The sequence below is a fragment of the Ooceraea biroi genome, chromosome 10 (genome assembly GCF_003672135.1).
Source record: "Ooceraea biroi isolate clonal line C1 chromosome 10, Obir_v5.4, whole genome shotgun sequence".
NCBI classification, from domain to species: Eukaryota; Metazoa; Arthropoda; class Insecta; order Hymenoptera; family Formicidae; genus Ooceraea; species Ooceraea biroi.
In genome coordinates, this window is record NC_039515.1 from 11,135,080 (window position 1) to 11,160,145 (window position 25,066).

General features: G+C 44.2%; 1 protein-coding gene across 17 annotated transcripts in view; it reads right to left on the minus strand.

Moving 5' to 3' along the window:
• LOC105278576 (tropomyosin) overlaps nucleotides 1-18,694 on the minus strand; it is a 46,235-nt gene extending 27,541 nt beyond the window's left edge. For 6 of the 17 annotated variants that reach the window (XM_026973382.1, XM_026973381.1, XM_011337770.3 and 3 more), the window contains exons 1-3: nucleotides 18,553-18,694; nucleotides 12,853-13,007; nucleotides 12,383-12,508 (exon numbers count right to left, since the gene is read on the minus strand). In XM_026973382.1, coding sequence (XP_026829183.1) covers nucleotides 12,383-12,508; nucleotides 12,853-12,966 — 240 coding nt within the window. In that variant the 5' untranslated portion in view covers nucleotides 12,967-13,007; nucleotides 18,553-18,694. Of the gene's footprint in view, nucleotides 1-864; nucleotides 1,395-10,601; nucleotides 11,523-12,382; nucleotides 12,509-12,852; nucleotides 13,008-18,552 lie in introns of those variants that run through there. The other 11 variants (XM_011337765.3, XM_026973383.1, XM_011337771.3 and 8 more) reach the window with 8 other exon arrangements.
• Nucleotides 18,695-25,066: the final 6,372 nt, after the last annotated feature.

Below are 25,066 nucleotides of genomic sequence, written 5' to 3' on the forward strand. Positions count from 1 at the left end.
CTCATACCTCGCGGCAATTCATTCACGTGACCCTTGTGTGACCTTACGAACTTTTGAGCAAGCGCCCAACAATAAACCTACAACGTCGCCGTCTCGCGAGGCGAGGAAGATCTCCACGCGCGCAATAAAATAACGGGCGTCCAGATGGGCCCCGGGGACCGTTCGCACGGATATCCGTTCCCTCGGCTCGGTCAGGTCGACTGTGACGAGCGGCTCGGCCGACGGTGATCGATTCCGTCGCGCCGCGCGATCGCCAGGCCGCTCCGGCTGGCTTGCAGTTGCATTTGCAATCGCACACGCAGGATTCCCCGCGTCCTCCGAGGGAAGGGTGAGCGCTCGCGAGCCGGTCCTCGCCGGTGTACGAAGAATGTCTCGAGTCGGCGTGCGCTCTCGAGATTCTCCTCCTCCCCGCCCCTAACCCGCCCGCGCTAGGCGGCTTGACGATGACGACGACGACGACGTGCCCGACACTCGGCCGATCGATGCCACGCTCGTCGCCGACGCCGGCGTCCCGCACTTGCCCGCGTTCCTGCTAGCTGAAGGGCGAATTTGAGAACGCGAACGGGGATCGCAAGCGTGGGCGGAAATCGGCGACGAACGCCCTCGGAGGGGTTGCGCGCGTCGATCACCTCCGGAGTATCAACGTCCGGATCGAATATTCGACGATCGCCGAAACCGAAACCGATTGCCGACGTTCGCGATATTGCCAGGGGGGACCGCGGAGCGGGCGATGAGAGAGAGGGAGAACGGCGGAGAGCGAGAGAGAGAGAAAGAGAGCCCGCCTACGAGGAAGCTTCTCCCGACGGGCGTTCGCGAAGCGAAGAGGACACGTCGAGAGCGGGCGTGAAATCGCGGTTCACTCACTTCCTCGCGGCGCATCACTTCCACCTGCAGCCGCCTCTGGTACTCCTCGCACTCGTCCTTGTACTTTTCCATCTCCTCCTTCGTCTGCCGCATCTTCTTCTTGAGCACGTCGAGGAGGGTGCCCTGCACTTGCGCCGACATGCTGCTGGCCAGGCTGGAGGACCCCGCGCGATACTTGGCGTGTGTGTCACGTTCTCACGGAGAGTCGCCGGCGAATCGGGCCTCGCGAGGAGAACACCACCGACGTTCGCGGACGGCGAGCGAGCCGGCCTCTGCTGGACGTACGTGCTCCGACCGACCGATCTTTCCGCTGGGAAAGACGCTCGAGTTGCGCGCGTAACTGCCCGGCGAGGTACGCGAGGACGCGACTCTGTCGTCTGTGCGTGCGACGGGTGCGGGGAACGACCGGCGCGCGTGCAAGACAGAGGAAGAGAGGACTTCGTAGGAGCACCCGGAGAGCCGTCGTGCACTGGCGACCACTGGCTGCCGCTGCTGGTTGCGGCCGCCGCTGTTGACTGGAGCGCAAGATGGCCGCGACCGGTCGCGGCGCGCGTGCGCGCCGCGTCCTTCCGCGCGTCAAGTAGTCCCTGCGGCGGCCCTTGCCGAGGCTCGAACTTTTCCCTCTCGCCCGTCGCGTCGCCACGCACCGGCAGCCACCGCGGGAGCGGCGACGGCAGCAACGAGACGAACGACCACGCCTGCACGAAGCGCGAACCGCAGGCACCGCGTCGCCGGTGCCCGTCGCGACCGCCGCACGAATTGCGCGCGCGCCCGAGTATCGCTACGCCGATCGACGTGTCGCCGCGCGCAAAGCCCCGGAAATACCGCGCCCAACCGTTCGAATCGCCGGGCCGACAATTCGAACATCGTGTCGAACGGGCCGTTTCACTGCCTCTCGGGGCCTCTTTGGGTCTCACATTTTTTATTCGATGTCTAGCGGTGCTCCGAACGGTCACACGAGGACACGCGGAGCCGATAACTATGATTAATTAGGAATAATTCTGGCGATCGGGTTATTTTACGTGGAGTCTTTAATACGTTGCTCGGCCATTGTATAACCTCGTTCTGTGAAAATAAGATGATTCCGAATTTATACAGATGTGCGCACGTACGATGACTATACGTGAAAAATTGTAAAATGTTATTGCCTCGTTATATATTTTTAATAATTATGCGATACAACATGCGACTTTGTAGATTGGCTTCTTCGGAATAATAATAATAATAATATTATTCTATATTTTTATAAATTTATAAATCATATTTGTTATATAAATTTCTTATATTGGCAATTATTTGCGATATCGATCTCAATGCCTCTTCTGGCCAATCTGAGAAGCATACGAGTCAATTGACCACTCCGGCCTTGAAAGCGGGAAATTCAAACACTCAATTCCGCACACTTCGGGTTAACTGCAGTCTCATTTGATTTTCAGAGCGAGGAATTCATTTTTGTTACCTCCATATGGGACAAAAATAAAGCTTATAGTCGATATTTTTGTAGTACTTCAAGTCTCAGGCTGCAAAAGCGCATTCTAAAGAGATTGCGTGCGTGAACCAACGCGTCGTTGAAGATATTGACACGTTGTAGCATTCTGTACTGAATGTCTTTTATAAAGTGGCACTCGGGACTATTTGTGTGCCTTTAGAAATTACAACGTGATAGTGCCGTCCCTCTAGCAACACAATTGTAGTTTATAGGTTGCGTTGCGACCTCGCGCAAATGCGTGTGACATTTTTGACACGTGGCGGTGCACGATGACGTCTGAATTACATTCCTCCACTTCAGCGTGCAAGCGATACATTTTTATTGGACGTTATTCTTTTGGACATATTTTCATCCACTTAGCGTCAACAATTTGTACTCAAACAAGAAACGAATGTTGATACATTATAAATTATTAGATGCAATTTCATAATTTCCAAGTTTAATTTTGCACGCTTCGATTGCGTGTCCCACAGTATTGCGAGATGGAATATAACTGGATGACGCACAATTGCATTAAGCTACTCAAGATCGCTGAAAAGCAGATTCAGATCGGTTAAAGGCACTGTTTAATACTTCAACAATTAATATTCTTTTTATAATTTTTCCATTTATTTAAGAGTAGATTTAAATTATTTTTACGAGAACTCGATTAATAATTTAGAATGAGAAAATAAAACAATTTGTTAAAAGTATAATTTAATTTTATATATATATAAATTGTTAAAGAATATGCACTTTGACTTCCAGAGATAACACAAGTGCAAACAAATCATGCAAAAAAATTACACTTTGAATTTCAATAATACACATCGGGCAGATAAGATGCCTGACTTGATATTGCTTCGAAGTAATACGGTGCACTCGGTACCACACTCAATTATCAGGATGTATCTCACGTTGAGAGACCCAATGTGACGCAAATCTTTCGTCATAGTAGAAATATGCTAACGGCGCGATAAGCACTCGTATCCATAACACATTGAAACTAAGCGCAAACAAGGCTAAACGTGTCGCTGGAATTCGAATCACGATCGCATTCGTTACGACTGCACGTTTTCACAATACGCATCCAACGGGTGAGCGAGCAACGTGTCATTACACATTACATTTCATTTTGGCACGGTTCGCTCCGTGTGCAGCTGCTCACAACGCGCTCAAAATACAGGTCGTGACGTACCGTTGCCCCTAATTAATGTCGCAACGCGTAGGCGGCAATTAAATGTACGAGTCCGTTATCGTAATTCGCGTAATTCCGATGGAAAAAATCGCGCGGTAATTGCTCCGATAATTTGAAGCAACGATTTAATTTAATTTAGAAACGTTTTAAGAAGTATAAAATTCCCGCGCTCGCGTGATGCGTGCTAATGATCGTTCCTAGCGGTTCGTGTGCCACGAACTTATTTTCTTCCATCAAGAGCCTCAACCTGTTAACTTCACGCTAAACAATTCCGTTATCACGGCGCTAATATCTCGCACAACGCTTCGTAATTAGTGAACCATTATTTTCACCGTGCAATAACAATTTCTTTCTTGCTTAAGCACGTAACGTGCGATCGCCTCGCGCGACGATATTCGAAATCGAATTAATTTGATCGACGATACTCGAGATCGAATTAATTTGATCAGCGCCAGCTCGCAACTTTACATCAAGTGTTTCATCGTTTTAACGAAGTGTATTAATCTCCGGCAACGGCCGGGCAATTTAAAGTGAAAAATGTTCGCATCTGCTACGTGTGCCTCCAATGACATCCGCCTTGGCATTGATCCAAGCACATTGAGAAACAGTCCGTTCCCTCTAGCCGTACCCGTTCTTAGCCGATTTCCGTCTTCTTTCATCTCCCAAGGCGAAAAAGAAGTGTACATAAAAGGCGCAGCTGAAAAGAATGGAGCTACGGCTAGATACCGCGATCGCGAACGTCATCCTGGCTTTCACCTCGGCCGAGGAAGACCGTTCGTCGACCGTGAATCGCGCGGCCGATCGCAGATGGTAGCGCGTCGAAACAGCGAGAAATCGCGGAATGCGGCGTGCAAACATCGGCCGATAAAAGGGGGGAAGAAACGGACGGCGGCGGGAAGGAGAGCAGAGCGCGAAAGGTGGTCGCGCGGCGAACTCGAAGACGACCGGAATTAGCACGCGTTCGAATTGCCCGCGCCAGGCGTGGGCGTTTCGCAATGGTGCCGCGCGGCGAATCATGGCGCGTTCTCAACCCGCGTGAACGCGTGAATCTGTGGTCGCCGACACTTTTTCGTCCTGGCTTCCATTCCCTGCGATATCGTTAGCCGAACTGTAAACCGGGTCGACAAGTTTTTTCAAGGGACTCGCGTTCGTTGATGCTTAAGGGGATCCTGGAGTCTGTTTTACCATCAACTTTATTCCAATGAAACTTTTTTTTGGTTGCATAAACCAACAAATCCTTCTCCACGATTACAATACACAGAAAAATGCGTGTCAGTAACCTTGACTTTATGTTAAAAACGGAAAAAATTTTCGAAAATTACAGTTTTATTACTGACTTATGGCTTGCCTCGTATGATAATATGCTTGTAATATGTATTGTGCAGTTTGTACGTACAAAATGAGTAGCTATTACAAGTACAAAGAAGCAGAAGGAAAGAGTATAAGGGAGTTTTTAAAAGAGACTTCAGAAGTGTATTAAAAAAGATTGATTGGAATAAAAAGTTTGAGCATATGTGCATCTCTGAAATCGTGAACAAGAGTAAAACAGAGCACAAGATTAGTTCCTTAATATCGTGCAAAAGAATTTTTCATTCTGCGCAACCAATGAAAAGATCTATTAAAAAAATTAATCGTCGCACTGACAAGTAAACCTACGGAAGTGTCACTCTCCGATTTTTCTGAAATTTGGATATGTTATAATACATGAAAAACTAAGGGACACGTATTTTTTTTTAGCAGCGGAAAAACATATTTAGGGGGTGAAACGACCCCCCAAAATGGGGGGTAAAATGGAAAAATTGCGATATCTTTGAGACCAGTGAAGCGATTTTAATGATTTTTGGTATGAAAGTATCTTTCGATAGAAGACGAAAATCGGCCTAGGTATGAATCATTTTTTGAAAGTTTTGCATACATGATATTCGTTAAAAAAATGTATTATGCACAAAAAATGATTTAATTGTCAAATCAGCCATTTATAAAATAAAAGTAATAATAAAAAAATTAATGAAATAAAAACACAAAGAAAATTAAAACGACAAAAAAAAATAATAAAATTGAAATAACAAAAAAAATCTTTCGTTACCTGACATAAGCGTTCTAACAATGAATCGTGTTCTGACACACTTACAGAAAATAGTGAGAGGCAAGGGAACTCACTCTAATCATTTTTCATTTCATTTTTTAGCTACATTATTTAAACAATTTTGTTATAAACGATTAATATTTTTAACATGTTTAATTCACTTCACATAACTAACAATAAATGTCAAAAGTTGATTTTATTGTATTTTGAAAGTCGCATGTCGAGTTACTGTCTATTCAAGTAATTTTTCGAGTTTTCGTCCGCCATATTGGATCCGCCATATTGAATTTTGAAAATCTGATTTCAGATTCGGATTCAGCGACTTAAAAAACCAATATATTAAAAAGATCGAACAGTTAAAAAATATAGTTTCACAAGGTGTTTCATGCGCAATGCCAAACGAACGCGGCAATTTAGGGATTGTTTACCCCCCAAATATTTATATAAAACAAAACAAAAAAATACGTGTTCCTTAATTAGCTTTCCTCTTGAAGTTTTAATAGATTTTACTTCGATCAGATCAAAACTAATTTTTTGCAGCAAGAAATTGGTCACTTTAGGGGTAGTTCACCCCCTAATTTTCACTCCCCTTCCAACATACCTAGGCCGATTTTCGTCTTCTATCGAAAGATACTTTCATACCAAAAATCATTAAAATCGCTTCACTGGTCTCAAAGATATCGCAATTTTTCCATTTTACCCCCCATTTTGGGGGGTCGTTTCACCCCCTAAATATGTTTTTCCGCCGCTAAAAAAAAATACGTGTCCCTTAGTTTTTCATGTATTATAATATATCCAAATTTCAGAAAAATCGGAGAGTGACACTTCCGTAGGTTTACTTGTGAGAAAAATATCCGATTAGATATAATCGGATGATCCAATTTCATAGTAACAAACGGATATATTCGATTAAAAATCTTTGTATCAAAGATAAAGAAAATGATCGTACATATCCATCATCACAAAACGTATTCATTTTGTTTTAATCGGAAAACTATTTAATCGATTTATCCGATGAAAATTTTTCTCAGTGCGGTAATACAGACGACTCTAGGATCTCCTTAAAAAAAAAAGCTAAAAAACATTGTCAGTAACCTCGATGCTTGGTAATTCTTGACTCAAAAAAAGGATCATAAAAGCCGATGCACAATGGAATCTCGGGGGATCCCCGCTCGCAAAGTGCGAGATAGCGCGTGTTCGAAATTCGCCAAGTGGCGCGTGGGCGTTTGCACTCGGCCGCCGCGGATCTCGGCGGCGCTGCGCGTCGCCGAGGCGCATAACGCGCCGGATTTATTCCGGCGCAGGCTCCGGCAGCGCGAGGAGGATTCGGCTTACGCAATCTGGTCTCGCATTCCCGAATAAAAGTCTCGCTGGATCACGGTCGTCACGTATTTTTAGAATGTTGACGAGTCGGATCGTCGGGCAGCTCGAGCAGAGCTGAGCTAAGCTCTGTATGCAAAAGGGCGGGGCACCGAAAAAGAAACGTCCCAGCATCGCCGAGGGCAGCATTTCATAAGGGGGAGAAGGGGGAAGGGTCCATTGTCCGACAACCAACGAGTGAGAGGCGTCGATCACTGTCACGAAACTTAATTGAGCATTACCGGCAAGAGAATAAAGATAGATGGACACGAACTTAATCATCGCGATGAAAAGGAAGGTGCGCCAATGGGACTCGGGGATTGTTGAACACGTTGTTAAACTGTTAAACGGCCGCTTTAACAGCATCTGCCAAACACGAAGGCAAATTACGCAAGCGTCGTGCGCGCCTTGTAAATCAAGGAGGTTTTCTAATTTCCTTCCTATTTTTTTGTTTTCCTTTCTTTTCGAGACTGGTTTCACGCGCGAGAAGTGGAGCACGTGTCGTAGTTCCGGATGGCGCATCGCGTAATTTTATCTTAATATTTTCAATAATTCGATGTACGTTTACATTTCGTTACGCGCGGTTGGTGCATGTTCTCCGATGTAACGCTTACGTCGTTGACGCAAGCGAGAGAGAGATATTTTTGCTCCGGTTTATTTTCAATTTCAGCTATTATTACTCCGCACCGGTATTAGCACTGTGCATTATATTTTTCTAGGAACAAAGATAGACGAGATCGGTATATTTTTAAAACTTCGACAATAGGGTGAACAATTAATGAAGCTTAATAGAATTACGCACGTAGTGTTACGCACGAGATCGCAAAAAAAGGAATAGGCGTTGTCTCCTCGATTAATTATTCCTACGTGTCCTTTAATGAAAATCATAAATTTTTCATAAATGACGATCAGCAAGGTATGGACTGCACCCTGACGTCACGCATCAGTTTCGACTCCAAAAGGGGAACCGCGCAAACAAGCCGCAACGGACTGACTTTCCGTTCAAGTTAAGAATCATAACGCGTGATGCACACGATGATACAAAGCTCCAATAAAACGTCCGCAATACGAAATGGCAATCGACACAGGCCGCAATGCGACGTGCCAACTTCCGTTCGGCGACAAAAATCCAAAAGGGGCAAACGACGTTCGCTTCACGCGGAGTTGATGGAAAATTTACGCGCGATGCGTTACGTGTCTGAGAAAAACTGATGAACTTGGAACTCTAATTGAAGCACATTGATAAAAAGGAAGACGATATAACATCGGCGCATCGACTTAACATTCCACTTTGGGAGAGCAATAGCGACATTCGCGAGTTAAGATGGACATGTGTGATGCATTATTTAATGACCAGCTTTCTACTGGCGTATTATTCGGCAAGAGGCCGTGCGGGTAACCCATTGTCCTCGTTCAGTAACCCTAATAATAAGTGCCGCTCATCGACAGCAGGATCTCGCGTTAACGCATCGTTAACCGTCCTGCAAATTCTCTCTTTCTCTGCGGCGTTCCGAGACGACCCTCGTAATGAGACTTTAATTATCGTCACTAGTGCTATCGAAATTCGGGAATTTCTGGGATGCTATCTGGGCGTGAGATCTCGCGCATTATCTCGGGCAATAAACACCTGAGATAATATATAATAAATAACCGTAAATCAAATCGGATTCAGAAATAAGTCGCTTTACGATCGATACGATAATTTATAATAAAGCATGTAATAATGAACCGGAGAATACTCGTGAATTTGAATAACGGATGGGTTATTCGAGTGTTCGAATGTGGAGATAATCCAGTTTCACGCTGGTACTAATTAAATAATTATAACAAATGGCGATGTAAACACACTTTCTTCGAGTTGAGTAAAAGAAGTGATGCACTTGTTGCATCACCGTTGTAAAATATTTAAATGCGTTACAAGAAATAATTATTGCTTTCTCACGAAACTCTTCGGACATTGTCGTTTCCGTGACGATATAAATAAAATATCGCTTCGATTCAAATTGTTAATCGCGTCGATTAATATTCGCGACTTTCGCTCATAAACATTCTACACGCAACCGATCCGGGAAGATAAAAGAGTGTTTTATAGTGCTTTTACGACAATTTCGAAGGTAAATCTCTCGTGAGATTGTGAAAGAGAACAATCATGAGAGCGGTGTAGTACGAAACGCAACGTAAATCTTACGCAGCACGTAAAGATAATTGATTACCTATCAATTTGCGGACTTTCGAAAGTGCACGAACGCTGAATAATTATTCAACGCGTAATTATTCAAGCACGAACTCGCGTTCATCAATCATACAGGTTTTGAGACGGTTTCACGAACTTACTCTTGAATTTATACTTCATACATTCGCGACTTCCACAAATGGAAAACGTGGCCGCGACAGTTTCAATATGATTTTAATTGCAAATGACAAATTACTACGTGCGCGCTGGTAATGCAACGGCAGAGTACGAAGTCCACCCGCTTCTTTACTTCGTGTCATTCAATTGCAGCATCGACTTATTGCCCTCGAGAAAAACTGCGTGCATGAAAGGATGTTGGCTACTTCAACGTTTATCGGCGTTGATTGGAATTAAGTGCTCTTCTTTTCCGTCTACTATAATTCTTACAACCATAAAGAGAGAAGTACTTCAAAATTAATTTCTTTCATTGCAAAACTACTTATAATCCTGTCCTGCGATATTTAAAATTTAACGATTGCGAAAATTATTTGCATGCGATGAACGTGAAAGTCGTTCTGCATCTTCGAAAGGCGCGGTGATTTCCAAATATGTACGTAGCATGATGGAAAACGAGAATGCGATGAAAATGCGAGAATCACGTTTAACCGGCGTGTACCGCACGTGGATCTTTAGAGTTGCAATTCGTGATGAGTTTCATGAGGAGGAGCGTTTACGTAATCCATGTATGCAATTTTTTTATCGTGACAACAGAATATTCCCAAGAGACGCGCGTATTGCAAGTGAAAAAAATTGCAAAGTGAATGACGAAAGAATTCTCCAGTATTTCGTAACTACATTGATAAAGAAATTTTCGAGCAGAAGCGATAAATAAATATATAATATATAAAAATATAAATAAATATGTAATAAAGGTATAGATACGTAAATAAATCAATCAAAGATTAATATAAAACCGTTGAGCCGTAGCAATCGAATAAATGATTTCCCATTTCATCGTACAGCTTTTAAGCTCGCTTTTAAGTTAAGCTTTGAGTTTCGTAGCGAACGGTTCAATGCAATGGCAATCAGGCAATGTTCCCGGGACGTTACCGTTAGAAACGGAAGTTTCTGGCATCGGATCGGATCGGTTTTACTTTGAAGACGACGTCCTAAAACATTCGCCTTCGTCCTTTGTTGCTTCGCCGTTTTGTCGAGTGATCCTTGCGCGCGACCACGTGGCAAAAAAAATATTACAAGATCGATCTCGACGAGGATCCTTTTCGGAGGAAACAATACTTTCGTCATTAAGCGATCCGTTAATTATCCCCGAGGACCTCTCGACCTATCAAGGTCCGCCACGCGATGACCTTGCACCCGGTCGCGTTTACCTAGACTGCCGCCGCTTATCGGCGAGGCGTCTGATTGGTCACTGTACGGCGCGCGCGATACTGACCCGCTTCAGCTGATTGCCCATGATATTCTGCAGTTCGTTCTTAATCAGACTGAACTTCATCATCGTGTCGCTGGAGAATATGGAGCAACCGAAGGCGAGACCGGGATAGTCGGCGCATCTCTTCCGCCTGCGGGCCTCGCGCTCGGCCTGGACCTCGGTGCGTTCGCTGGGACAGCGCAGCTTCGCCAGCTCCGCCAGTTCCGGGTCCTCCTCGACGTTCGCCGACTCGTCGTCGGAGTTCCCGTCGCCGCGAGCCCTCGCGACCGCGTGCTCAGGCTCGGGCGAGTCGCCGCTCTTGCTCGGCGCGTCGCCCTCGGCGTTCCTCCCACGTGGCGACCGCTTCTCCTTGGTCGTCGGCGCTCCTTTGCCGCGCGCGGCACCCTTGCTGGCGCCGGGCGCGGGATCGTCCGGGCTACACTGCGCGAGCCTCTGTCGGACGTCGTCGTCGTCGTCGTCGTCCTGACGGACGTCGATCTGCGTTCTCGAGTTCGTCTCGGCGTCGTTGATCCTCATCGGCCACCTCGTGCCGAGCGTGGCGCGCGGCACGGATGGACTCGCCTCCGTCGCTCCGAGACGGTCGTCAACGGCGAGCGACGTCTCGTCGCCGACGGTGGACGTGGTGGCGTCCTTGGCGGCACCAGCAGGGCCACACTGCGCGGGTCCTCTGCTGGAGGCGTCGAGACGTCGTCGCGTGGTGTGTCGCGGGTGATGCTGGTGGCCGCGACGTCGCGTCGTCGCCGCGAGTGCCTGCTCCATCCCCGCTGCTCGTTCCGCACTCAACTGCCGCACTCGCTGTTCCTAACCCCGTTGCTGCACACGTTGGCGCGGTACGTGCGTGCACCGTTGCGCTACCACTGCACCACCAGGCACTCCGCCATCTTGTCTGTCACTGACTAGCGCCGCACGTTTCCTCCGCGCGAACCTAGTGCAAATCTTCCGCCGGCGGCCGCTGTGTGTGTGTGGCACGACACGCACGCATAGGAACGAGACACACCGAGCCGCGCCGTGCACTGGACGCGCTACGTCTGTCTCGCTCGCGCGTACGGCGAGCGAGAGAATCGCCCCCTCCACGCGGCCCAGCGGCGTAGGTGGGGGGAGCCGAAGATCCCCGAGTACACGAAACGAGAGGCTCGCGCACCACGAGCGGACTGTTCGTTCAGTGGACGCGCCGTTTCTCGGTGAAGGTCGCGCTTGCGCGAGCATGTGGCGCCAGCGGCCGGCATGAGCGTGTACCGCGCGCACGCTGTCGGTAATACGAATCAGTCGACTCTGCGTTCGCTTGGAAAACGTGATCGAGAGGTCCTCGGTTGTCAAGTTTTTTAATAAACATAAAAGATCCTCGTCTAAGATCCTCTGTAATTATGATGCGCTAATGCACACCAAATTGTTCTCTAGAAAAGAATTGTAATTTTTGGGCACTGTTTGAGGGAGATTTCAATAAAAGTCGAATCGTTACGCGGATAAATGCGAAATGCGAAAAGCAAATATTTCTTTTCGCAGTTCTTAAGTTTGTTTAAGGCTCTCTCCGAAAACATTCCGTTCGTGGAATCATTTTGTCGAGCAAATAATCTAATGGAAACCGACTGAAGTCGAGTTGCAAAACCGACAATTTCAGAAACGAAAATATAAGGAAGAATGGTCTAGTGTAAAATATTATGCAAATATCTAATCTTCGTAAATAAACGCGGGTGCGAAATGCGATTTATTTATTCTCGCTTCACTGAATCGGACAACTATACTACTTTTATTTGCCTAGTAATAATAATATTTGTCCGACTCACGTTCTGCAGGGCCTTGTCCTTCTCTTCCAGCTTCGCGTTGACCTGCATAAGAGCTTCCTGAGTTTGGTCGAGCTCATTCTCAATGGTCTGGATCTTCTTCTGAAGGGCGCGAGCCTCTTCCTCAGCCTGGACGAGTCAAGACATTTTATTTTTTTTAAACATTATCACTTAAATTAATTTTTAATTACAAAATTCCATTATTAATTTTTTTAACATTGTCACGATTACTTAAATTAAGTTTTAATTACAAAATTCCATTATTATTTTTTTAACATTGTCACGATTACTTAAATTAATTTTTAATTACAAAATTCCATTATTTTTTTAACATTGTCACGATTACTTAAATTAATTTTAATTACAAAATTCCATTATTATTATTCGTACGTTACTGTACACATAAATGCTTGACGTAATCAATTTTCAAGCAGCGAGTTTCGTAAACAATTATTTCTTAATTTCGTGCTTACCTTCTCGGCTCGCGCGTTCGCGTCGCGAGCTTGCTGCTCGCAGAGCAACGCGCGATCCATCGCGTTGTCCTTCTCCAGCTTCATCCCCTGCATCTTCTTCTTGATCGCGTCCATGGTGGTGCTTGTGTCTCCTCACTCGTTCAGTAGAAGAAAATCTGCAGCATCAAGGAAGAATTTAATTACAAAGAAACAATGCAAATAATTCGCGGTCGTCGAGTAAAGTGCATCTTAAATACCTCTGCCTTCTTTTACGAAAAAGGCTTCAACAATAATTGTTGTAACAATTTTTTGCCATACTATCTATTGGGTTGGCCAAAAAGTAATTGCGTTTTTTTTATATAAATAAAAGGCGAATTTTTCATGGGAAACAAAAACTTTATTAAACAATATATTGTCCATTTTGTTTGATTATCTTTTGCCATTTTTCAGGCAACTTCATGATTCCGCGCTCAAAAAAGTTCTTATCTTTTTCAGCAAAAAACAATTACAAGAACGATTTCATATCCTCATCAGCAGTAAAGGTTTTACCATTCGAGGCGTTTTGCAAAGAACGAAACAAATGGTAATCTGATGGTGCCAGGTCTGGCGAATATGGTGGATGTGGTAACATCATGGTAACACATCCCATCCAAGCTGCAACAATTTTTCACGAGTGACCAAACTTGTACGTGGTCTAGCGTTATCATGGTGAAACACAACACCTTTGCGATTCACCAATTCTCGACGTTTCTGTTTGATGGCATCATTTAATTTATCCAGTTGACGACAGTATACGTCTGAATTAATGGTTTGATTCCTTGCAAGCAGCTCAAAATACACAATACCTTTAAAGTCCCACCAGACTGACAGCATAATCTTTCTTTGGTGAATATCTGCTTTTCAAGTGCTTTCAGCAGGTTCATCACGCTTGCTCCACGATCTTTTTCGTTCGACGTTGTTGTAGACGATCGATTTTTCGTCGCCTGTTATCATACGTTTCAAAAATCGATCATTTTCCTCACGTTTCAAAAGAGAATCGCAGATGTCAATACGCTTAGTGAGATGAATTTCTTTGAGCTCATGTGGTACCGAAATATCGAGCTTACTAATGTATCCAAGTCGTTTAAAATGGTTTTCAACACTCGATTTTGATATGTTAAGATTCTCAGCAATCTCTCAGGTCGTTAAACGCCGATTGGAATCGATCAGTGCCTTTATTTTGTCATCATCAATTTCGATTGGCCTTCCTGAGCGTGGTGCATCTTTCACATAAAAATCTGCAGATCGAAATTTAGTAAACCAATTTTGACACTGCCACAGTTTTAAAGCATCTTCGCCATATACATGACATAACTTTTTATGAGCTTGCACAGCGTTTTTCCCTTTTCGGAAGTAATAAAACAAAATATGAGGAAAATGTTCTTTTTGATTTTCCATTTTGAAATCGACGGCAAACAAACAATTGTTAACGAAATCGTGTACTTTCTTTTTGTAAAAGAAGCTTGAACTGTGAGTTGTTAACCTACATAATGAATTTGCGGTTTAGAATGAAGTTAGTTACATTTGAAGACATGTATGTCCATCTATTGGAAAAAAACGCAATTACTTTTTGGCCAACCCAATACTTCTGACGATAAATTCTGATGATTAATTCGATCATTCGACTTGCCAACAATTTCTCGCTATTTGAAAAAAGTTCTCGTTCATTTAGCGCGGCCGTAGAGCCGTCTAATTAGCGTCGAGATCGCTTTTCTCTTTGCTTATAGTCCCGTTTATATTTTACGCCGCGCTAAGCGAATCCTAGATTGCTCCGACGAGCAAATGAATTATGCTCTGCTTTTTTTGCGGGCAACGATTCTCTCCGTACGAGGCGAGGAATGCGGCGGCCTGCTCGCATATTGGCGGGCGCGAGTGTTCGCCGAACGCGCTCCCGCGATCCGTTATCCTGCTGCAGTAACTTAGGTACGACACGGCGTCTCAAGGACGCGGGGGAGGAACCGCGATGGCGGAAATGGCGGATTCCGCTGCCGCGAAATCGAGAAAATTCGAAGGCGCGTCTTCCCTCGCGCGGATTCGCCACTCGGGCGAACGGGCGTGCATAGGTGTATAATTAGCGAGCGACCGGATATCCTATTTATAGAGCCCGGCCTCTCGCTGCGGAGGGCCCGGCGAGCGTGAAGGAAGGTTCGCGCGCGATATCAAACGCGCGCGAGCGGCTGACGTCACGTTGCTCAGGTATGCGATTCCCGTGAGCACGCGGGAGAAGAAAAATCCGTCGGACGCAACCGCGTCCGCGGTTTGTACGGCGTTCCTGAACGGCGAGAGACGTTTCTACGGCGCCGTTCAAAAGGACGAAGACGCGCCAGGGACGCATGCGCGCATTCGCATTCGCCCGCACCATCGATGAAATCACTTTACGAGTTGCCACGAATAACTTTCAGGGGGATTTTGTTTCGCGGCATGGTATTCGCCGTCGGAATTCGAATGACGGTGGCCGCGTATGCGGCGATGCATTTGAATATAAGCGCGGCGTAGATCCTGAGACGCAGAAGATGCGAATGTTCGACTGATTCTCCTCATTCCTCCTTCTTCCTCCATAAAATCGTCGATTTTTAATTTGATCCTTATCTATATATATAAAATCCCTATTCTGTCGTTGAATTGATCGGGTACTTCCCGACATGCTAGAAACACCAAATTTCGCATGGTGATAGGGGTTCACCCCCAGGTAATGGGAAAATTCTCGAAATCTTTAATTTCGGTCCAGGGACTACCTGGCGTAGACAGGCTATTTTACTAGTTATAATTATAAAATTGATTCCTATTCCGCCGGAAGAGGGATGCCAGGCGGAGCAAACGTAAAATCAAACGGAGCATCAAGTCCGCCATTTTTATTCGCCATTACCATTAGGTATCCGTTAAAGGACATGAGGAATCTAATGCCTGCGCCACTGCGATTGCACGGTGGAACCGCGTATCTCCGTTGTATCGTTGTGCTAGCTTGCACCCGAACAGATACGCGCACGGGATTCCAGGCCCGTCCGGTAATCAGAGACGCCGGGTAAGCAGGGTACGAAAGGGAAATGGAGTTCGTACAATGTTCGAAAAAGCGGAAACACTAACCGAAAGATTGCGCGAAGTTGTGCGAGGCATGCCGCGCCGCGTACAATTATCGGTTTCCGCAAATATTTGCACAACCCGCATATTTCGCGAGATGCTTCCATGCACGTGAGCATGCCCTCCCCCTCCTTCTGCTCGCCGATCGAATGACCCAGAATTGACGAGGACGAGGAGGCGAAGGAGAAAAAAGTGGCGCGCTCGGTGACTCGCTTTGCTGAAAATCGAAAGTGCGGAATCGCCATAAGGTCCATTCCGGAAATTCGATTAGTCGGCGCGCGTGTTTCTCTCGCGCATCCAAAAAGCGCGTATCGCGAGCGGGGGCTATTTTTACGCATCGCGGGGCAGGGAGGGCGGCAGGAATCGTTGCCGCCTGCCGAGCCATTTCGGGTTACGCATAGCGGACATCGCCGACTCCCAAACGTACCGATCGAGCGACTCGGCTCGGCGGTGTCCTGTTACACTCGGAGGAAAAATGACTGCACGCCCGCCGGATCATCGATTACATTTTTTTCCTGTTCTGTAATTCAGATTGTTTACTCTCGATCGGAACTCGACCAGGCGTGGAAGAACGACTCGTCATTAGATTTATGTCGCGTCATTAGTCATCAGAAATGATCTCCTCGAGCTATTCCTTGTAGCATGCGCGAGAAGTCTTTCCCACTTTCTTTCAAAAAGTTCCTTTCAAAAGGAATCGTTATTGTATCATTAATGGGAAAATGATTGATGAAATTCTTTTCTGATCGCTTCCTCGGTTCTTCAATGATCGATGATCGAAAACTCGGAGTGCCTCGTAAATTACGCACGTCTTTTTATATCGGATCGCGTGGAATCGGGAAACTATTTTTTTGTCGTCCATCCAAAGCCGTTACGTAAGGATCTCAACTATATTTAGGGAGGCTCTACATGGCTGATGAACAGCGTAATATGATTCGTATTTAATCGAGACAGCATAATATACTCTCTTCTCTGCGAGATAGCGTGTCTTGTAAATCGTTAGTAACGCTAGCTTATTTTTCAGGTAAACCGCGTTTAACGTTACTCGGTGCCTGGAATGCGCAAAAGAAATTCGCCTCTATTCGTGCCACGCCACGGAGAAATAGGATCGGAAGTTTCGAATGTTGTCACAGTGGTTACGCGCGAACGTAAAAACATTCTTATGAGTCACTGTACCTCGGATGATATCGCTCGCGATGATTCGCTATCACGATGCATTCCTGCGAAATTTTATCCATTTCTGATAATTATCGAACATGGGGAATTACGTGAAATCATATTTGAAGTTAATTAAATATTAAACGAAATTAAATATAACGTAAGTTATAGCAAACCGGGGCGACTTTAAAGACATTAAATAGTCGTTTAGTTTGTAATACTATTTTTTACACTATTTTCAAGCATATATGATGTAGTTCATATATCATGTTTATATAATGCAGTTTAAGAATATTTTAATACACGAGTTATGTCTCTCATGTCTTTCAAGAAACTTGAAACTGGTCGCGAGTCGCGTTTCATGTGGCTTTGTTTCACGCGTTTAATTGATACACGCCAGTAATTATGTTCCATCAAGTTCCGAAATAAAAACACAGGTTCTATTCGACATTGATGCGTCGATTACCTTACTTTTTTGTTCATAGACACACGTCAACTTATTGTTCAATGATGATTAACTCATCCTCCTGGATGACGGCACGTAATCGTTTGTCTTCCACGCGCTATCTATATCAAGTCAAGCTTGGACGATATCAATTCTTCAAACAGCGACGTAGTTAAGAATCTTTAATGTTCCGTCTCAGCTAAAAGAATTTATGTAAAATTCTAAAATCTTTTTCATATCTTTCGTTAAGAAAAAAAGCCTACAATTTATAAAATAAAACTACGACGTTTTTGTTGCGTTAGAATCACTTTTGGCCGCTCCAAGAGTTTTAAATTCTACAAAATATTAAACTCGCTTAACTTAATCAGAGTCGTTTGATGGGCTCAAAGATCGCTCTATCAATAGCAATACTATCGATTTAACATCATTTAATAGACACGATTTATCGCGGCCGTAAAAGGCAGCTTTTTTTCTCTCCTGAAGAAAGAAATGGACGGTATCTAGTCCCAGAAATGATTCACTCGCGAGTTCCACACGAACTCGAAGACGCTCCTCTCCTCTAAAATCAGATCCGCCGAGGACTCACGGTCGTTCTTCACAGGTAACCAGTCTCGTTGTACCTCCTCCTATGGGGAACAGTAGCACCCCCATACTTACAGAGTCCCACATCTGATATCCCTTCGTGACGATCGCGAGGATTTCGGCGAACTCGTCCCTCGTCCTTCGCATATTTACGCAGACTTACTGGAACTCGCGAGGAACTCGGCCGTGAACGAGGCAGTGCCGTTTACGTGAAGAACCGGCGGGTACCATGGCAAACGTAGATTTTCACGGGGATACCGCGGTCACAGTTTTTTTTTCCGTGCAAAAACCACACTAGTTCTCCTTCGGGAGAAAGACCTCGGTTTGCTACCTATGGAGTGCGGGAGTTCCTCCTCGCGTTAGAGACATCGCGCTCCGGAATGTACCGCATGGAGTGCTCGCGCACTCACGCAAGTACTCACTCAGTTCGATCCGTCGATCCGGGATGCGTCCGACCTGCGGGCCAAGTCACGACTGGGCGACGGAGAGGCGCTCCGGGGCTTGCTTCGCCGTGGCTCCCACCTTCCTCGCGGTGTTCCTCGCGATCGCCCGTGGACGACGACGTAGGCCGCCCTACCACCCGTCAGCGTCGCCCCCTCCGTCGCTCCGGATCTTCTACGTACGGATCTGTGAAAACGTACACCGGCCGCCGCCCGCGGATTATCTTTAGACCGCGAACGACGAGGAGAGTGCGCGAGTGCGAGCGGAGAGCGCTCCAATTCGAAGACGGGGGAGGACTCCGGGGCTGTTGCGGAATACTCCACGCAGCGGAAAAAGCCACGAAGCTGAGGCTTCCCGCGCGGCTTCTCGCCCGTCTGTGTGCTGTGGCCGCGAAACTCGCGCAAAGTCAAAGTCACGACGCGCGTTCTCCGGAGGAACTCGCGAAGCGACTTGCGGACTTACAGGGAAGCCGCCCGCGAGTGCTTCTCCGTCCTGGCAGATGCGCTGGGAGACGGCAGAAGAAACGGTGATGGCTCTTCTAGCGAGGATACGATGCGTGTATTTTTTTAAGCAGCACCAGATGCCCCTCTGGCTGTGTGCTCTATGAAAAATTTGGGAAATCAATCTTTCTCTAATAAAAAGATTTAATTGAAAAAAGATGGGAGATATTATTGTATCTCATACTTTGAATCCTTAACATTATATAGGTATAGAGGAAAGTCCCCGATTATGAGATACCATATCGATTTTGCCGAATGTAAGGAAATCTATAGGCAGAATTTAAAAATTTAATACGTTATCTTGAAGAGAATTTAATAAGCTTTAGGTTGGTGAAATGAAAAATCTAATATAAATATGATTTTTTCTGAAAATTAAAAAAATTTGAAAAAAGAGCTTTACGCAGGATCGAGAAAGTGTGCTCCTAATATAAGATACCTCGAGAAATCGGTGTTAAAAGTGCAAAATACATCAGTATTGCAATTAAAAAACTTTATTAGATAGTTTTATAAAAATACTGCTACCACAGCCTCCGCCAAATCTTCACGATTCCACTGTCAACGCTTCCTCGTATCTCTAACCTCCATAGTCAGATTCTATAAAAATTAAATACACAAAACTGCGTAATATAAATTCGTATTAACTTTTCTTTAACCTTAAGTAGTATTTTCTTTCTTTTTATTACACTACATAATCCTCATATTCGAGCAATAATGATCTCATATTAAGAGTACCCTGAATGTCTCATTATACAAGCCACACGCCTAGCGGTTCCGCGATCATGAAATCTAACATCTACAATTAAGCAATTCAACAAATTGCGTATTTTCCTGTTACTACGATTCTACTCTATCATTGCATACTGAATTTATTGCCAACCATTTCTTTATTATATAATAAACAAGGTTTAAAGACTTACCTCAAGTTCCTTTGACATGTTCACAATTTCACAAACCTTTTCTTGCAAAAGCTAAACGCAATAACGAACAATGAATTTTTCACTAAATACATTTTACACCAAGAGTAATAAGTTCATGGTGGAACTAACAGATGGTGCTCACTAGTTTAGCAGAAACCCCATTATCTCATATTAGGAGCATATCTCATAATAGGGGATTCTCCTCTATAGATAATTAAACATCAAGACATGAATCAAATTTAACCCTAGCTTCCCACACAGGGGTGCCTGAAACCCCAAGTAAAATAAAGTAATTCACGATTTTTGAGTGTAATCTTTTTTCACAAGCGAATATTTTACAAAATACTTTCTTCTTCAAATTTTCCTATGCATAGGCATGTTCCTTGAAGTGTGGCGTATCGATGGAAAAAAAGTTACTTAAAATCAGTTGATTTTTTCTTATATTTCTAACTAAATGTTCGACGTGGGGTAGCCTGTACCCCAGTGTGGAAAGCCTATGAAAATTGAAAGTGTAGGAAGCTAGGGTTGATTAAACTTGCCGAAACAAAATCTAATCGAAATTTGGTGGAAAAAAGCGATTTTTCTTTATTCCTCCAGAATGCATGTTGGTCGTACATTTCACGAGATAAATAATTCACTTATTTCACGTAGTCGTCAAAGGTATAGGTAGTTTTTGACGGTGCACCACGTGAGTCACCCGTTTAACGGAGATTATCGCGGCCGAGACATTTAAACGATTGATCCAGGATTTGCCTATAAACGGAGTGAGAGCGCAATGCCGAGGCAAGGTTGACGTAGACCGTCGAAAAACGACACCTCCGTTTTCAATAAGAAGCCGGCTAGGAACCAGCCGCGCTGGTAATTTTGGGATCGGGGTCAACGTATAGTTACCTCCACCCGATCTCCTTGAGTCAACTCGTGTCATGGTCAATCCGCAACGGCTCCTCCGTAGGCTCTCAGCTTTTTCCCTCGTTCTTCTTCTTTCCTATCGGGTAATATAATAACTCGATCTGCCTAGGACCAACAGCTATTTGATCCACCTCGAGATCGACTGATCTCGTGCAAGGTGACGTCGCTCCTCCGTTATCACGACACGTTGGCGATATATCGCAAAGCAATAAATTATCGCAATAAATGCCGAAGTTCTCGAGTGCAATTTGCGCAAAGTTCCGCGCGAAATCGGCAGGCGCGGCGCGCTCTTTGCGTAAGGATTGGGGCCGTTATATCTCATCAGCTACAGTCATCGGTTCGGTTCAGTACCATATAAGGAAAAAGTAGGTAAGGGTCCCCCGGCAGCCTTGACTCATATACGGTCGGGCCTCTCGAAGCACTTGCTCGAGTGCGCTCGCGTCCGAGCACGCTTTTTAAACACCGATCATCCGAGGAGGTCGATGATTGTGACGCGTGCAGGCGTCTGCTTGTCGCGATCTAAACGGTGCGTCGGAATATATTTTTACACTATATTTAAACTATGTATATATAAATATAAGCTCCCTCGCGTGCTGTTAAACGTTTCATCATGTAAAAATAAACAAGTCCCCTTTCCCTCTTGCCAGTCTAATAACTTTATTTATCGGTGTAATTCGTGAAATGGCACGTTAACAACGCGATGGTACAAAACTCGACGATTGATGTTATAGCTTTCAGGTCAATATTTATGTTTATTGAAATGATAAAAAGAAATAAAGAAAAATGCACTATCGATAATGATGCATCTGTTGTCTCTTAGCATTCTCGCAGCAAACTTTAATTCACCTTCTTGCGTCTCGCCAGATTTTTTCGAGCTTGCCGTGCATCAGGAGCGAGGTACGAGCGAAACTAGCGCAAGCGGTTTGAGAAAGTGCGCGATTACGGCCCGTTACAAATTAGGAAAACGCGATCATAGTCTCACTCGACGTGCGAGAAGAGATCGCTTACTTATTGGGATCCTGCGATCATTATGATACTAATGGAGAAAAATTATTCTCCGACAAAACTACTTGCTTTTGCGTTTCCCAGATGCACCCGAGACCCGAAAAGTAGGTCTCCCTCGAATCGAGAGAGCACGTCTAACGGAATCGGAAATGTTACGTAATTGAGGAGGGGTCCTACCTAAGAGAGCTTCGTACCCGAAATATCCCGAGTGAAAGTAAATTGCCGGGCATAAGCGTTTTCAGCACTTTGACGATCGATTAATCTTCCCTCGTAAATCAACGGCCTCATTGAGGTCTTGTTTATCGATCGGCGTGCAGTAGACGATGTGAAATAATACTTACCTTATGCAGAATACGTTGCAGCCAGCTTGAAACTTCGTCCTAATTCTATCTTCTGGTCGACGTGAGCCGTTATAGGTAAGTTGAGTCACCGTCTCGTTAGCCCCTGCCTGATCGCTCCTCGTTAATTTCCGAGAGCGGAGAGCTTCTTCTTTCTCCTCGACGCGCATCGAACGTTATTATGCACAGGATCATCATCGGTTTAATTTAAATAATGACGGTGATGACAGCGCAGAGATGACTTGAGGTTCTTCTCGGGGCTCAACATGGGGATATAATTATTTACTGATATAAATATACATGTACAGTACATATGCATTATTCTCTTGAATAGATGAATTTTTCGAAAAGTGTGCCAGTGTGCATCACAATGTGGATAACACGACATAAATCACTTATTTATTTTTACGAATCTCTTCACGTTGCATACTCACCTTTCACGTGGCGACATGTTGCGATTCGGTCTCTCTCGGTGATTTATTATTACTAATAGAAATCATCCGCTGCGCTGAAGATATCGGATTTTGTGACGGGATACATTTGGGAATTGTTTCTTTTTGTTTCGGAGAACTGGGCGAACAAAAAAGATAAAAATCGTTTCCGTTATAAATAAATAGGGCGCAACAATAATTTATTCTTCGTTATCGTACATCAGTGGGCTGGACTAATGTATCCGCCTATGAGGTATCGAGACGTCGCAAAGAAAAGTAAAGAAAAAAAAAGAGGAAATGCAAGACACCACGCATGATCGCGTGCATACAGAGGATGTTCGATAATAAGCGTACTTCGGATGAACAGAGCGATACTTGATCGCGAACTAAAATTATTGATTAAAATCATCAGAAGCCTCGTGTTTTCACGTTTGAATTAAAATTAAACGATCTTAAGTATACTGATGTTTCTTTGTTGAGATACAATTGATGTTTCTCGATTGGTCTGTTCACAAAATGCGCTTGTTGCCGAATATCCGAATATACTTATATTCCTAGATGTGTGCTATTCGTATTTTTATACATACACATATATAAATATATTTTTTTATACATGCAGATAATAATATCCTTCTGTAAATATGTACAGAACGAACATCGGCCGCGACACTTGAATGCGGTTTCAAGCGTGCCGAGTCCTCGCATAAATATCACCCACATTAGAGATTAATTGTTTCGATTTGCACAAGTTACATTTGCACAAGTGATACGCGAATCCTTGATACTGAGATTCTTCGGTATTCTCTATATGTTATTAAATTCGCTACAACGCGCACGGTGTGTTATTGGCCTCTCATACGTTTCTAATCGCGCACTATGCTAATTAGACAATTACGATTGAATAATATATATAATACATAAAGATCTTTCTCTGACGAAGAATTCTTAGGCACTGTGAGCCTCATTTTTGTAACGATTCTTTTCATCCTTACTGTACATTAAACATTCCAATATAATACGATGCAAAAGTAATTAACGTTGTTAAAAATAACTTAAGTTTCTATTAAAAACAAATCGATTAGAATTATGCGAATTACGAGATTCGTATTATTTCTTAATCAAGTTGCAGAACTAGGTCAAAGAATACTTTGAATGAAATCAGACTAAGACAGACAAAGGAAGGTAACGGAGAAATCAACGTGATGGGGGAATCACATTGTCGAGAGGTCAGTAACCATATTCCGTTCGCCCTTTTCAATTACTGCATTATCATACTTATATGCTAGCTGTGTATCCATTTTTTTCCCTACGACTTGTAGCCACTTTTCGATTCCCAAATTACTTTTGGACCATCATTTTTGGAGTGCAATCGGTAGCCTGCCGCTGTCGTGAGATCGCATTCACGCGACCGTCGCTTCTTATACCTCGGGAAACAATTCAATTTTAATACTGCGTAAACGGGAAATACAAAAGAAACCAGTGTCCGCTTACAACGATGCAAGGAAGAAGACTCGAACCGGATAATTTGAGAAAGGAGATCGTAAGTGCGAGAAGAAGGAATGCTTTTCAATTAAATCGTACAAGTAGCGTACAAAGGGAGAATGTAGCTCAGCTCTGTAGCCGTTCAGCTCTGTAGGCGACGTGACACGCTAAATGATGATTTAAGGGGGGAGCCTGCTTTAGAACATTGAAAATAAGGCATAATTTTACGAATTGTTTTTGGAGAAACTATACAGCGGATCATTATAAAACTTTGATGCATTTATTAGTACATGTTTAAAGATAAAAAAAATTATTTTTTTATTTGAATGTATCGCCTGTAGAGGTCGTCCTGGAGGCATCTTAGTGCAGCCGGCATTGTAAATTGGTGAGCATTCTCCTGCCTCCAAATTTCATCCAAACTGAAAAATTGAAATATTTTCTTGTTATTTCTGAATTCCCATCGTCGATGAACCTTTAATATTCATAAAAACATTAAGTTAAACAATTACTTTTGCATGAAAAAGTTCAACAACTTTGCCTAAAAATCGTACTTTTGTGTTCTAAGCTCCACCATTTTGGCACTTTTCAACTTTTTTCTTCTCTCTTTGGTTCATCGACGATGGGAATTCATAAATAACGAGAACATATTTCAATTTTTCAGTTTAGACGAAATTCGGAGGCAGGAGAATGCTCAGCAATTTGCAATGCCGGCGACGCGGCTGCACTAAGATTTCTCCAGGACGACCTCTACAAGCGATACATTCAAATAAAAAAATAATTTTTTTTATCTTTAAACATGTACTAATAAATGCATCAAAGTTTTATAATGATCCGCTGTATAGTTTCTCCAAAAACAATCCGTAAAATATACCTTATTTTCAGCGTTCTAAAGCAGGCTCCCCCCTTAAGTAAG